This window comes from Ctenocephalides felis, unplaced genomic scaffold (genome assembly GCF_003426905.1).
Source record: "Ctenocephalides felis isolate EL2017-DRISC unplaced genomic scaffold, ASM342690v1 CF-g0.4_SCAFFOLD_01886, whole genome shotgun sequence".
In the NCBI taxonomy this organism is placed as follows: Eukaryota; Metazoa; Arthropoda; class Insecta; order Siphonaptera; family Pulicidae; genus Ctenocephalides; species Ctenocephalides felis.
The window spans coordinates 186,304,888-186,320,815 of NW_020538040.1; the positions used below are offsets into that span (position 1 = coordinate 186,304,888).

The 15,928-nt window shown below is 30.5% G+C and overlaps 4 protein-coding genes across 4 annotated transcripts in view; 3 read left to right on the forward strand and 1 right to left on the reverse strand.

The window, feature by feature from the left end:
* LOC113376413 (venom allergen 5.02-like) overlaps positions 1 to 1,777 on the forward strand; it is a 10,294-nt gene extending 8,517 nt beyond the window's left edge. Inside the window, exons 6-7 of the mRNA XM_026616314.1 lie at positions 401 to 612; positions 1,646 to 1,777. Of these exons, the coding sequence (XP_026472099.1) occupies positions 401 to 612; positions 1,646 to 1,777 (344 nt within the window). The remainder of the gene's footprint in view (positions 1 to 400; positions 613 to 1,645) is intronic.
* Positions 1,778 to 5,289: 3,512 nt separating this feature from the next.
* LOC113376414 lies at positions 5,290 to 7,437 on the reverse strand. The gene is made up of 7 exons (XM_026616315.1): positions 7,307 to 7,437; positions 7,101 to 7,206; positions 6,707 to 6,835; positions 6,566 to 6,644; positions 6,349 to 6,488; positions 6,131 to 6,278; positions 5,290 to 5,546 (listed from the first exon to the last, which is right to left on the reverse strand). Exons 1-7 carry the CDS (start codon positions 7,435 to 7,437, stop codon positions 5,290 to 5,292), a joined length of 990 nt encoding a protein of 329 aa, XP_026472100.1.
* Positions 7,438 to 9,256: 1,819 nt separating this feature from the next.
* On the forward strand, positions 9,257 to 11,241 carry LOC113378629. Its single transcript, XM_026619185.1, has 4 exons — positions 9,257 to 9,266; positions 9,336 to 9,365; positions 9,425 to 10,264; positions 10,320 to 11,241. Exons 3-4 carry the CDS (start codon positions 9,453 to 9,455, stop codon positions 10,942 to 10,944), a joined length of 1,437 nt encoding a protein of 478 aa, XP_026474970.1. The 5' UTR covers positions 9,257 to 9,266; positions 9,336 to 9,365; positions 9,425 to 9,452; the 3' UTR covers positions 10,945 to 11,241.
* A 1,075-nt stretch (positions 11,242 to 12,316) lies between these two features.
* LOC113376415 (venom allergen 5-like) lies at positions 12,317 to 15,175 on the forward strand. Its single transcript, XM_026616316.1, has 5 exons — positions 12,317 to 12,335; positions 12,793 to 13,100; positions 13,667 to 13,748; positions 13,846 to 13,993; positions 14,878 to 15,175. Exons 1-5 carry the CDS (start codon positions 12,332 to 12,334, stop codon positions 15,173 to 15,175), a joined length of 840 nt encoding a protein of 279 aa, XP_026472101.1. The 5' UTR covers positions 12,317 to 12,331.
* Positions 15,176 to 15,928: the final 753 nt, after the last annotated feature.

Genomic DNA, 15,928 nt, shown 5'->3' on the forward strand with positions numbered 1-15,928 from the left:
TAAAGCAACTTTTTACCTCAAAACAACATTTTACTTCGACTCTGAATTGCAGAACTGAATGGTGAGTCAATGAGCGCACCACGCTTAACTAGTTAAGGAACGATGCAAACTTCGAATAAACGCAAAACGATGCAAAGTGAGGTATGGGGTCTACATTTGATGCGATATAATATAATATTTTGTACGTATTCAGACCGCACGTGAAGAGCTAACCGCCCAGGCTCTGCGTCTGGTGACGTCCAGCAAATTGTTAGTGATATCAATGTCCGACTCATCATTAGCTGGTCTACAGAACACCTCGCAGCCAGTCTGACGGCATTACGGAGCATCACCGAGCTCACCCAATCCCTTTGCGTCCACACCAGCTCTCCACTTCAAACGCGTAATATTGTCCTTAAAGTCCACGATGTAGCTTCAGGTTTCCGCGAACTGGCCGCTGTAAAAGTGGGTCCTATGTCCTCATCTTCGATAAATGGTGACCCCGACCGCGGTGGGCAATTAGCTCTTCGGGCAGTGTTTAGCCGACGTCCTTGCTGCACTTCTGCGCAGCCTGCGAGTTTTCTCTCCATAGTCGGCGATCTAGAATTGATGGTTGTACAGAAGCGTGATATGGTAAAATATAGCTCATATGTTTAAATTAAGTAGATTAACCGATAGCGAAGAAATGAATGACTTTTTGTATAAAAGATAGGAAAGGGAAAACACCTTCAGCGTTCAGTAATGTGTTTTCTGCTTTTATATTCTGTTGTTTGTTGTTGTTATTGAAGTGCGCCGATGAGAATGTATTATTGAAGTACTGTGTATTAATTTTTCATGTTAATAAATATAATATTAATCACTGTGCCCCACATAATCTATGGTCGTAACAAATGTTAAGGGATAACATTTTATTCGGAATTGACTTACATCCATATTATATTATATTATTATTAAAATTTTACGTTTTTTAACATAACGTTTATAATAGTTTATACATTTTGCATTAAAATTTTTAATATATTTCGGCATTTTTATCACATTAGCCATACGGGAGTATTCTCCGCCAAAGTGACACTGATGTATGAGCCAACAAGCTGCCCAAGTTTTTGTTACCCAAATATTTTAAGACTTTTCGATCATTATCAATAATTTAAATCAGACCGATATATTGTCTGTGTGCAGAAGTCAATACATTGGATGTCGTCTACAAGCGACACTCGTACACACAGGTTGCCATGCGGATGTCGACTATAGACGACGCTCGTAGCGAAAGGGCTAATATATAAAATTTTATTAAGACACATTTTATTTTAATTTCAATACTCATCATTTCTTAAGCCGTCCATAAAAATACTGCTAAATAACATAGGTTTTCATTAATAAAAAATTCATTAAAATTACAACATTGGGTAGTATAATACTCTTATATAAATTGTACCAAACACTTTTGCTTACTTATTTTAATTAATACCAATGAAATATTTCTAGATATATTTATGTATAAAAAATATGTTAATATATTTGTTTATAGAAGCTATGTTATGAGTGCTTAAATATTGATGTGCTAAAAAAACTTTTTAATTCATAAGTTATTAATATACCTAAGATATATTTGTTTTGAAATTTTGTTCATAGTTTATTGACATATTTTATACTGTTATTGCAGCAAACTAAATTGTTGAACGATTATAATAACAGTCAACCTTCTTATAACGCGGTATCGAGATTGCGACAACCCTTTTATAACGCGGTTTTCCTTCAACTGCCCATAAGTTTATTCCGCGCTTTCTATGGATGACTCTAGTAACTAGATACTAGGATTATAATATAGATTTCAATATCGACTATTCTGTTTTTTACAATATTTTTATATGAACATGTTCTTTATTATGTCAGACCTCTTTTACAGCACTCTAATATTTCTAAAAAAATTCTGATTAAAATTTTTTGTTGGAAACATTTTTTTAGTTTAGCTTTCATTTCATCCTGTAGGGGGGTTGACTGTCCTTATATTATAATCACTTAATATTTTCTATATAATATTTGGCTATTTATACGATATAGTTAATTCCATCAAGGCAGTTAAATAATTATTGCAGTTTATCATTCCAGTTACATGATTTGTTGATAGGTCCTCTAGTTCATATAAGTTGAAATAAAATATAATAAATGTTTTCATTAAAATCATATCATCTTTAACAGCTGTGAATTATAGATGTGATGTGTCATAAAAATTGAAATAATTACTTATATGTTCAGACAAATATACCTAGCTGCCTATATATATAATATTCAGAGGGTATTCTCAAGAATTTGATTTGCGAGTGTGCCGTATTAGATGATCTTATTAAGCTACGATATGCCAAAGTTGACAAAAATTTTGTTAATTCAATACCAAATGACTTGGTTCAAATAGTATTGAGGAAAAGCTTTGTAATTACGCGTTTTTACATAACTTGTTTGTAAGGATTTATTGTTATTTTTTATAAAATCTATATTTCACATAATGGTATTATTTAAGAAGTTAGAAACGGAACGAGGAGTTTATGTTGTTCGAGTTTTAAAATAAAAGTAATTTATGGGACGATTCGGCCGCACAATAGGCTAATGTTATGGCAAGGCCATGTTCGTGCATTATGCTATTAAATCATACTGAATACTGTCAAGATGTCATGTATTTGTTGTGCATTCAGTCGTTTTTCACATAAACTGCAACGTCACTCGTATGTTATGAAGCTGGGTCAGAAAGACCCTGTTATCTAATCGTTTTTTTTTTTTGACATTTGTGCGTTTTCTAGGTTAGGTTTTCTATCTGACAACCTGAGACTGCACAGCTACCATATGGCTTCTGTCAATATTTAGAATGAATTTGTATGGAATATAAAATAGTCTTGCCATAACCTTGGTCTGTTATGCGGCAGAATCGGTTCAATTAGTTTTCATCTTAATTGCATCAGAGTCATTTATAAACAAATGTTAGAGAAACATATGTATATAATTTTTTATACCGTTTTAATATTAAATAATGCAATGTTGGTAGATCTCATTTAGGGTATGGTGTGGCACAGAGGTCCAATTTGACTTTTAGTAACTACAATCACAACAAATAACACATATCTAACAAACAACTTACATCGAACTATGTTCAGTAAAATTTCTAGGAAAAAAATTGATTTGCTAAGTATGTACTTTTCTAAAATTAGTTGCAGCCCATTTTTTTGCCAAGATCATACTGAATACAAATTTCGTATTATTATTTTTTATACATTTGTCATTGTTTACTTGGTCTTTGGTTCACTTGGTCCAGGATGCACTTGGTCCTTTTTACCTCAACCAAATATAAGCTTTTACAGGGTTTTAGTCTAACTTAAAAATAACAATACACCTTATACAACAATTAAATAATGTATATATATAAACTGTATTCAAGTATTGTAAACTAAACAACAGTGCTCAAAACCAAACAGCTGACAGCGAAAAGAAATACTTTTGTTAGATAATTGACAATGCGGTCTTTTATCGGCCGATTTAAGGCAGTGTCTGATTACACATCTTTTGCCCTCTACTTTAAAATAGTATCGTTAAATAATTCCAAACTTAATTTGTTTTTTGAGATAATTGGACCTTTTTACTCACGCCTCTCTCTACCCTAAATTACGTCTGTCAAAAATTTCCAATCATTTTTATAAATCCTGGATTAAAATCGTGCATTCCCAAATTAATGTTGTAGGAACTCGACTGCTGAATCACAAGAGTTTTATAATAAACAAAATCTCATATACGAATATTTGTGGAATTTTACAGGTGGATAATATAATTAGTGTTTTATAAATTTCGTATTGATTTTAGAATTTGCAAGAGATGTTAAGGAATCAATAATAAGTACTTTTTGAAAAAAATTTGACCAATAATAACGTTCATTATCAAAATGTATCATATCCAAATGGAAAGGCATTTCTGTATATGCCTGTGTCTGTGTAGAAAAATCTAAAACTGTAGATTAATTAATAGAGACAAATACTGATTTTTGGATTAAATGTGATAACAATGCATGATCATATCTAACTTTACTGTCAATATACTATAAATAATATATTCACATATTGTTTATTTTATGTACTGTTCCATGGTGTAATTGTATAGTATATACTAAATATGCTACTGATTTATAATTTAACTTTGTTTTCTATTAGCAGACTAATTTGAAATTATTTTAATACAATGAGTTTGAAATTTAGTGCATTTTATAATAACAAAGATATTTATATACATATATAGATTTTAATATAATTTTCAAATGAATATTCTATACATTCGAATATTATGCATTTTAATACAATTTATTGAAATAGCTGTAGTCTATTGTGTTAAATATATTGCAGACTGAACTGAAAACCGTTTGTTTTTGTTTAGTCTACTTTTCAGTCTAGGTTCGATCTCAACCTCGGCCATCTCGATATCAAGCAGTACGATATCAAATTTCTACTTGATGTTATAGAACTCAGGGGACGTCCATTAATCACGTGTTCGATTTTTAATGATATTGGAATTGACCTTTTTGAAAAATTTGATTTTTTCTATACTGTCAAATATTTTGGAAATTTTGAACTTTTTTCAAAGCAATCGCTATACGTCAGCTGCGTAGAAACGAAATATCAAAGCGCGTGAGCGCCGCGACGCAGTATAACGGTTAAACATTAGTACGGAATCCATATAAAAGTGAACAAAATTTGTTCTCATTATTAAAAGATCTATAAAGCATGTGATAATTGGTTGTGTATATGTCTAATGATCATTTTTGTTCGCCAATTGGCATTTTTTTTTTTTTTTATTGGATCTCCGAAACAGCTAGACCTGCCTTACCAAAAATTTCATCAATTTGTCAATACAAATAAAATGTTTTTTAAATTATACAAATCGGACGCTCCATTCTCTCAAAAAAATCTATTACCATTTTTGGCACTTCTGCCCCGTATCTTCGAAACGGCTCGACCTGCCCTTGTCAAAAACTTATCAGCACGTATCCTTATCAATACGAATCGAATGTTTTTAATTATTCTTCTAATTTTAATTATTTTTTAGTTTAATTATTCAAATCGGTTGACCCATGTTCCCGAAATCGTCGACAAAAAAATGTATCCGCACACACACACATCAACTAAACTAAAAATTGCAAGAACAAATTGGAGTAGGTAAGATTAAAAATTTATTAAACATAAAACATAACCAAAAATTACCAAATTACATATTTTAGTACGCTAATAAAACAAAAATTATCAATCTACTTCCATATCTAGACCAGAAATAAAGTCATGTTGCTTGGGATGATACCACGCCATCTCGAGCCTTTTCATCACTGCCTTGCTCATTATCTTGTAATAAAGCCAGGGCTTCTAATCGACTTTTTTCAGCTTCAGCCTTTTCCAGCAGCAAACGCTCTTCTCTCTCACTTACCTTGGCCAATTCCACAATCATACGAATTTCGTTGATGGCCATTTGTATAAATTTGAGATGGGATTCTGTGTCTTCGCGATCTGCCATAGGTTGGCGAACTGCACCACTTCTGTCTGGAAGTAAATGTCAGGTGAGATAATGGACAATTAAACTAGTGGTGTATATTTTTAGCACATTTTGTTCCATATCCGAAACGTCTGGACCTGCCTTTGCCAAAAACTAATCACCACTTTCCTCCATTATTACAAATTGAATGTTTTTTGGATCATTCAAATTGTATACTCTGTTCCTTCAAAAACTTGATTTCTATTTTCTACACCCTATGCTCTGTAACTCCAAAACGACTGGACCGACTTTTGCGAAAAACTAATCAGCACGTCTCCTTATCAATAGGAATCGGTTGTTTTCTGAACCATTCAAATCGGTTGATCTGTGCGCCCGAGAACGTAGACGAAAAATTGTATCCATACATACATACATACACACACATCCATTTTTTCTAAAGTATGCCAAAATGTTCAGAAACCTTCAAACCGTGAATATATGCAAAAATTTTTGGGAAGTTAATAGTGATTTTAATTTAGTTGCACTGAATAGGAATATATAACTTTTTTCTTGAGCAACCTTACCCTAAGAGCTACAATTTTTCTTATTTTTATTCTTACCATTCTTGATCTATAAATATCATTTTACTTACTTCTTCGTTTCATTAGTTCCACATACATGTCCCAAAATAAATCTTTGACAATAAATATTTCAGATTCTTTTGAGTAAACCAAATCTTTTATTCTGACTATTCTTGACTCCCAAATTTGAGATTCGTACTTCACATCTTGATAGCGTTTCTAGAAACATAAAAAATAATTATTAGCTACATTTTAAACAATCTTTAATTATTGTAATAATCATAATTACATCCATTTGTGCTAATGCTGTATTTAGGCTGATTATTTTGGAGTTCTTCTCGGCTGCCAGTAGGCCAACTTCATTTCGAGTTTTTTCCAATTCTCGCATGTTTCTTTGCTGGGATATAGCAATCTCTTCTCTTGCTGAAACTATAATAGAATCATGATAATTAATACTTAATTTTAAATTTTTATAAAGTTATAATTACTATTTTTGGTCTACTTACCCAATGCCTGATAACGCTTATGAGTATCAGCAATGCTGTGGAGATTGGGCGATATCTCTACAACATCTTCTAGGTATTTCTAAAATAATAATAACAAATAAGTGAATTTTTAATATTACAATACATTTTTCTTATACCTACCTCATAGGCCCTGTATTTTTCAATATGTCTTAACAAAACACTCTTGACATGATTATAAAATTCCACCTGATTGTTCAGCTCTGCAACATCAGAAAGGAGAGCATCGTGTACTATTGTTTCGGTTTCATACTGAAATAAACAATTGCACATATAACAAAAAAGCTTTGTAATCCAAATTTTATATTTACAACCTTTCTTTGAGCTCTTTCAATCTTGTCCTTGTTTTCTTTTACAAATTTGTTGAACCGCAGAAAGTGTTTTCTGAGTTCTTGTTCAGCTATCAGAATTCTTCATATTGCGATTTAAACTTTCGTGTCATTATTGCTTCCCTGCGTCTGTAGAAATATTATAATATGAGCAATCAAATAATAATATAATAAAATATATTATTAACCAACCTTGTTTCATCTAAATACATCTGAGCTGATTCTTTTTCTCGTTGTATCTCCAACATTGCACATGCAGGACCAGCTCGTGATAAATCCCATGGTGGCTTACCTCTGTAAAATATAAATATTTCTATCAAATACTAAGCAAAAACCAAAGAAAATTTATACCTAGTATCTATTATTATTATTATTGTGATATTTATCAACTTACGTCGCAGCCTTCTTCAAAAAAAGTGTTTCTTGATATTCAGCTTCCGCCTGCACAGGTGCAAAATCCAAGGGATTGTATTTAACATGGTATTCTAACTTTATTTTTTGTTCCGGTATGTTCCAGTCTTCCATTTTAAACTAAATATTAATTTATTAATGAATAATTTAGTATTATAAAAATTATACGAAGTGATTTTAAAAATAATAACTTTTGATAAAAATCAATCAAAATATTTAAACAGTCATTTGTTTTTTGAATTTGGTGCTATGGGACATGCATATGAAGTAAGTTACATCATACGTCCATGGTAATAAGGAACTTATTTAATATTTTAACCTTTGCCACTCGCGAATTTCGAGATTTATATGAATTTTGGCATCCGAGTGGAAAGGGTTAACTTCTCGTAGGGTAAGTTATTGTAATCGTCCAAAAATCGAAATTGTAATTTTTGCATATTTTTACATTTTATGGATGTACGTAGTATGTATGTATGTATACAATTTTTCGTCGACGTTTTCGGGAGCACCGCTCAACCGATTTGAATTATTCAGAAAGCATTCGATTTCTATTGATAAGGAGACTTGCAAAATTTGGTTCAGCCGTTTTGAAGATACGTAGCAAAAAGTGCAGAAAATAGAATTCGAGCTTTTGAGAGCACGGAGCATCCGATTTGAATGATTCAAATAACATTCAATTTGTAATGATGGGGAGAAATGGTGATTAGCTTTTGGCAAAGACAGGTCCTGTCGTTTCGGAGATACGGAGCAAAATGTGCTAAAAATGGCAGTTTTTGAGAGAACGAAGCATTAGATTTGAATGATACTAAAAACTTTTTGCTTGTGTTGACAAACGATGTTTTTTTGGTAAAGCAAAAAAAATTCATTTTTTTTATTTCTAAACAATATTCTAACCAAAATTCTAAAGCTCACTTAATATATACTTTAAATAAAATATTTTAATTTTGCAATTCAGTTGGTATAATTCTTAGAAATATGAGATAAGTTCCTTCATTCTAGCTCCCCTTTATTAGGTTCTGTTCAATAACTTTTCATGTAAACTTATATAAAAGTTACAAGATTTATAAGTATCTATAATACAGTATTTAGAATATTTGAAAACATTTAATATTCTTGGAATATTTCATTACTGTACGGGAAGTAGCAGCAATTTGCCTTTATTTATTATTATTTTATTTTATTATTTACTTTTAGTTTTCTATTTAGTTCTTCTATTTAGATTTCATTTTAAAATACAATTTAGTGTGACAAAAATTATGTAAAGTGATTTTAAAAACAATTTTTGCAAAAATCAAACAAAATACTTGAACAATCATTTGTTTTTTTGAATTTGGTGCCACCTTATATTCATATGAAGTAAGTAACATCGTACGTCTATGTTAAGAATAAACTTAACATGGACCTAATATTTTTTATTTTTTATGATTCCTGCCATTTTTTTATTTTTTAAGCTTCTTTCTCGAATGAAATATAATGTAGTATTTAAAATATTATACGAAATGATTTTAAAAATAATAATTTTTGACTACAATCAATCAAAATATTGAAATAGCGATTTGTGTTTTGAATTTTGCGCCAACTAACATGTGTGTGAAGTAAGCAATATACGACAAACTGTCATCCACTTGATGTAATTATTGTAAGTTTTTGTTTGATTTAGTAACTTTTAGGTTTTTATTTTAAATTAAATATATTTTAGTATCACAATTATTATACAAAAAGATTTTAAAAATAATAACTTTTGACAAAAATCAATCAAAATATTTAAATAGCGATTTGTTTTTTGAATTTTGCGCCAACTAACATGTGTGTGAAGTAAGCAATATACGACAAACTGTCATTCACTTGTTGAAATAATAAACAATAATAATATTGTTGAAATAATAAAATAATAATAAACAATGTTTATTTACTTAGTGCTCAGCCTCCATATTTGGACAAATGTATGTATTCAGTTTTTTATGAAAAGACTCTATTACAATTATTATATTAAAATATTATTTGTATTCCAGACCCAGCACTATTTTATATATAATTAATAGGTATATGATTTTATAAACCAAATCATAATAATTTATATTTTGATACGCATTGTTGCCAGATTTAGGAATCTACAAAAACCTGGTATAATGAGTGAAGAAATATCTGTTTGCAGCAGGGAACATTCCATAAAAATAAGTAATATGCATAATCATGATGTCGTTAGTAATTCTGTTATATTACTAAGAGGTACTGTAAGAAATACTAGCACATGCAATAATAGCATTATTATTAACCATTATCACAATGGAGAAATCATACAAACGTTTATGTGCAATGTCCACAATTCTGTCTTCAAATGTCTAGTACAACTGAAATTATCAATAAACCATTTTGAACTTAAATATTGCAGCAACACCATTAACTGCAATGTAGACTATAAAGTGATCAGTACTGTTCATACTGTGGCACCGGTTTTAATTATATGTGACAACCACGATGGCACTATTTCTGCTCCAGATGAATATTCAAAATCTTTAGAAAGCAGTCGCAGCAGATTGATGCTTGCTGTACAATTGATGCAATATTTCTTTGCTGAAAAAGTTTATGAGTACACAAATGCACACAAAACTTTTAACATCGAATACGAAGACGATTTACCTAAAATTTATGTCCACAAAAGCAAGTTAGATGTAAATCTTGCAAATGAAATGAACGAAATAGAATTATGGCAATATTTTGCAAAAGAACTCATGATGTCGAAACTGTCCTCGCCGAAACGCAAGTTTTTAGCTGTAATCACAAACACTGAGTACAAAAGTAGTGATGCGACAAGTTTGTGCTATGATGATATTAAAAAACTGACCAATTGCTATGCAAGTGTGGGTAAAGGGAATCTAGCTTTATTTGGAAATCCTTTCTTTTACACCTGGCCTGTGGAAATAAGTGAAGTACAAAATCGGTATGTCAACTTCTATTTTCATTCTACAAACCTATTCTAATTCTATAATCCTTAGTTTTCAGGACAACGTGCTAGAGTCCTTTATTACCCAAAACAAAGAAGTTGATCCTGTGATAAAAACCATTGGAGGTTGTTACTCGTTCAGTTTTGGGGCTGCTCTTCATGAACTTGCTCATATATTTGATTTGGGGCATACTCAATATGGTTTAATGGGTCGTGAATATTTTAACATAGATAAAGTGTTCAGTTTTGGACGATACGACTTGAATCCACAAGCTCCTTACAGTGATTTAAATACAAGTAATGATGATAATAAAAGCATGAGCTGTAATAGGAAGTCCTTCACAGTTTTTAAAAAGCCAGTAAAGCCTCAAGTTACTCAATTTGCAAAGATAGACAAAGGTTGTGCCTACATTCTATTTCTCCATAAATGGTTTAACAATCATGCTGAAACCAAAGAAGCCTTTAGTTATGACTTCAGTTCAAATGAGCTCTTTACTGCTAATTGTTTAGGTGTAGTACAACTTAGACAATTAGAGAGCGAACTTGTTGCATATAGTTTCTTGGCTGATTCTGAAACATACAAATGGGTGAGGCCTGCTGAATTTCGTAATAAATCAATGTATTTATTAGCGATAGACGTATTTGGTAATACTTTTAATTGTATTACCACAAGATGAGTGAGAATTAACACTCGATGAAACAAAGGGTAACTTGTTAATTATGAGCAGATGGAGTAATAATATTTTATACACCATAAATTAAGGAATCACTTTGTGTTGGCTGTGAAGATTGAAAGGATTAAAAATGCTGATGAGCTAAAGAAGATTTTTTCAATTAAAAAAGGGAAAATGATAACAAATTATTGAGATATTTGAATTCTAGTCAATATAATAAATATGTTTTATACCAATTGCAATGTTTATACTCATTTTTATATCTTATAATTGAAACTAAAATGTTTATAACAGGAATTAAAAGCCAACAATTTTGTTTTATATATAACTGAGTCTTTTTATAACGGATCAACATAGTTAAATGATTTTTTTTTTTTATTTATTTTTCATAGCAAGCTATACAAAGAACATTCAGCTACATTTGTTACAGTTATATATTATTAGACTGCGTGAGAAGGATCGCTATCCTGCGATAGCGCCTTCTTAGATGTTATGTTATATTTTGTAGTAAATCATTGCAGATTCTTGTTTTGAGACGCTTTGGTGGTAAAGGCTTGAGCAGATCAATACATTTGGATGACGAGCTTCGTATCTGGTGTAGTAAAGACTAATTTCTTCTTCTATAGTTGAAATTCTGAGATCTTGATGTATCAACCAATTGGGAACGTATTTTGGAGCATAGTTGTAGGCCATAGGATTATATTGGTTTAATAATTGTCTTGTATATTAGGAGTTTATTTTCTATTGTGACTTGTGATTTCCAGCCCATTAACCAATTAAGTTGCCTACGTGTTAATTCAAGCTGCTGACGCTTCTTTAGAATATGTTCATGCCAGGTTAATCTTCTATCTAAATGTATTCCCAGATATTTAACAACATTGGATACAGGAACCAAATCACCATTCAGTCTAACAGGGGGACATGAACCTTGTCGTAAGGTAAAAGTAACGTATCATAGTTAAATGATAGTAATTTTTACTAATTTTTATTTGTCTTTTTATAGCTGATCAACGTAGCTAAATAATATTTTTTTTCTAATTCTTATTCGTTTTTATGATTAAAACTAAACCGTTTACAACTGAAGACAGAAAGCCAGCAAATATATATCATAGTATTTTTTTTTTTATAATATAGTTAAATAACAAATATTTATGACTAGTAAAATATTATGTTTTGGTATTGTTGTGATAAACAGTTTGCGTAAAAATTGCGAAAGAAATGTGTTTCAAATTAGACAATTTGAGAGCTACGCAATTTTGAATTATTTTCAAAATATCTATTTATTATAATATATTTATTTGTTATATAGGTTTGAATAATTATTTATTTTGCGTGCGATTTTCAAAAAACTGTTTAGTTGTTTTTGAATCTTCGAAGAACCAACGTCGTTATGGGTAAATATTATATATATAAAAAGAAAACATATTTTTATAATCTAACTGAATATTTGAACTAACTTGTTTTATTATAAAACTGAATACGTACTACAAAATATCTTTAGAACGTGTTCATTAGAATATAGAATTTGTATCATCTAGTAAATCTAATATATATTTTTTTTTTGCTACGAGACTGGTTTCCACTGCTGTACGAGTCAGCAATCCGTTCAATTATTTGTTGCACAAAATATTTCAAGATTTTCTAATGATTATTAATTAAAATGTATTTAAAAATTAATGATTACATTTCTAAATAATAAAAACCATAATAACAAATTAGAATTCTCCATAATTTAACTCGGAGTGATAAATTGAAGCAAAATTCGACGCACTGGATGTCGTCTATAGGCGACACTCGTAGCAAAAGAGTTAAACAAAATGGATATTGTATTATTTTATTTATTATTACTAGGTTTTCGTCAAGTGACTTTATTATTCTTGGTCTTGACCTTTATCAACTTAACATTTTGCAAATATCGAAACTACTGTACTGGAGATCCACAATTGAAGTTGTGTGATGAAGGTAAAACGCATGTTGCTTGTGGACCTCTTGCAAAAGGATGGGCATCTAATTGTAAAGATCCTAAAGATATAAAATTGAAACTTGCTCAAAAACGAATGATTTTGCATCACCATAACTGGTACCGAGAGAAAGTGGCTACGGGCAAAGGACGATCAACGTATGGAACTTTTCCTAGAGCTGCTAATATGCATTATATGGTAAATAATTTATGATTAGAATTGGTTTTATGTTTGTTGAAGGACATACATAGCGCCATGGTTTGCATATTTTATGGTTCAAGTCATTCTGAGTTTTTTGGTACCAAAATTTGTGTGGGGGTATGTGAGTCAAATATGATTTTTGCTAAAGATTTCTCGAAATGGTTGCACCGATTACCTTAATTTAAAAGCTTTAAAAGTACTGGCACTAAATTACTCAGTCAACTACAAAACGTTAATATTACATAACAAATGTTACGTCAAACATAGCGGTTACGTAACCTAGAAGGTACACAGACGTCTCTGTTTCTGCTTCAAAAACGTAACGGCTATATATAGTTTACAAAACTATAGTCTTGCAAGATAAATAGCCTTGCCATTTCTTTATAATTATTAGATAAGTACAAAAGTTAATCCATGGGTCTTAAAAAAAAATTCTTAAAAAATCGAGCACGTAATTAATGGACGCCCCCTAATAAGTTGATTTTTTTCACATATATCGGAAAGTTTATGCAACTTGCTTTAAGACAAAATGCCACTTATACCTAGTTAATGTTATTTTACAGGATTGGGATGAAGAACTTGCATATTTAGCGGCGATGAATGTAAAGCAGTGCGAAATGGAACATGACGAATGTCGAGCTGTAGGTATGTACAGAATAATAAAATATTTATTTTATTAATATATTTATTAATTTAATTTTTTATCTGTGTCTTAACTTTTTTTTGGGAATTCCTTAATTAGATGTGAAAAGTGGTCAAAATCTTGGATTTATTGCATCAAGCCATCCTAAATCAGTTGAACACAATATAGGAAAAGTTATCAGAGGATGGTATAAAGAAATAAAGGATGCACATCCCAAAAATGCATACAACTACACCGGCGCAGGAGTGTTAGTATAAATTATAAACAACGTGTAAAATATATATACAGGTTGTCCCAGAACTCAACGTCAAGCCGAAAGGGGGGGGGGATAGAGTTTATTGTAACCATCCTTAGAAATACCAGAAAGAAATATATTTATGCAAGTTGAAGATTATGTGCACATAAGAAAAACCTAGAAATTTGGTCAAAATGATGAGAGAGATGGATAATGGACCTGTTTGCCGAGAGAGGGAGATAGTGACGTAAGGGTAGTGAAAATCAGGATACGTGGGTATTTTTCGTAGTGAAAATCAGGATACGTGGGTATTTTTCGTTTAGTTGGTTTTTTTTTAGCCTTTCAGATTTTCCTTAAATGCCTACAATTTTCATACGGCATGGGATAGAACTCTTTCTGATTTTGCTCTAGATTAGGGCTTCTTAAACTTTTGTCCTTCGCGACCCCATTTACAATTGCGAGTTTCTTGGCGACCCCACACATTTAAAAAAAAAATTAATATTTTTAAATGATTTATTTGTTTGGTAACAATAGAAATATACATATGCATATTTATATCTCAAATATTTATATCTCATATATATCTCGTATATTTATATCTCAAACTATATATTTTCATATGTATATATACATATGAAAATATATAGTTTGAGAATTCATTAAAAACGTATAAAAATCAAGACGTGATGTTATAAAATGATGTAAATAGTTGATATTAAAATTTCTCGCAATCCCAGAATTTTTCACGCTACTCCATTTGGGGTCGCAACTCATAGTTTAGGAAGCCTTGCTCCAGATGGTTACAATTTATCCTTTTACCACGTTCCACCTTAACGTTGAGTTCTCAGATACCCTGTTTACAATATAATTCCATTATCATTATCAATTTTTCACAGAGGTAACAAAGAAATAAACCATTTCGGAGCCTTAGCTTGGGGCCCTACTAACAGGGTCGGATGTGCAATGGCTGAATATAATAAAACTTATGATACTACACAAGGTCCTATGGAATTACGAACACGACTACTAGCTTGCAACTACGCGCCAGTAGGCAACTGGTTATATGAAGAAATGTATAAAGAAGGAACACCCTGTTCGCAATGTCCAAGTAAAAAATGCAAAAGTAAATACAAATTATGTAAAACTTTGTACAAAGGGCATAAAGGAAAACCTAACAAACCGCGTCCTAAATAATATGAAAAAAATTCATAAGTAAAAATATTTTCGCGTCCCATACAATGTGGTAAAAAAATAAAAAATATATGATTTAGTAAAAAAAAATATTTAAGTATAAATAATTTTGGATTCAAATAATATAATTGGAAAGAAAAAATAACTTCATGACTTAAGTAAAAATAATTCTGCGTCCAATATAATGTGGTAAAAAAATAAAAAATATATGGTTTAGTAAAAAAAAGATTTAAGTAAAACTAATTTTGGGTTCAAAATAATGTGGATAAAAAAAATATCATTCATTCAAAAGGATTTCAGTAAAAATAATATATAATCACGGTAGAACCACGTTAAGACGACATGTTTAATACATTTTCACGCATAATACGTCGGTTTCTGCACAGAAATATCCCATATCCCTCTCGCATAATACGCTTTTTGGACGCAAAAGACGCGTTTTTGATCCGGTTTCTGGAAAGTCGTCTTAACTGGATCTTAATGTAATATTGTTAAAAAATTCATTTGATAAAAATATCGTTTAATAAAATAAGAAATTCAAATGTGGTTAAAAATATTGTTTAACATTTAAGGATATAAGCGTAAATAATATTATATATATATGAATTGTTATATTTTTTATTTAATTTATTTTTTTGAGTAACTGATGAGCTTAAAAAAACTACCCTATAGGTAAAAATAATTTCGCGCCCAAAATAATATGATTAAAAATAAAAAAAAATTATCATTTAGGAGGAGTCAAGTAAAAATAATTTC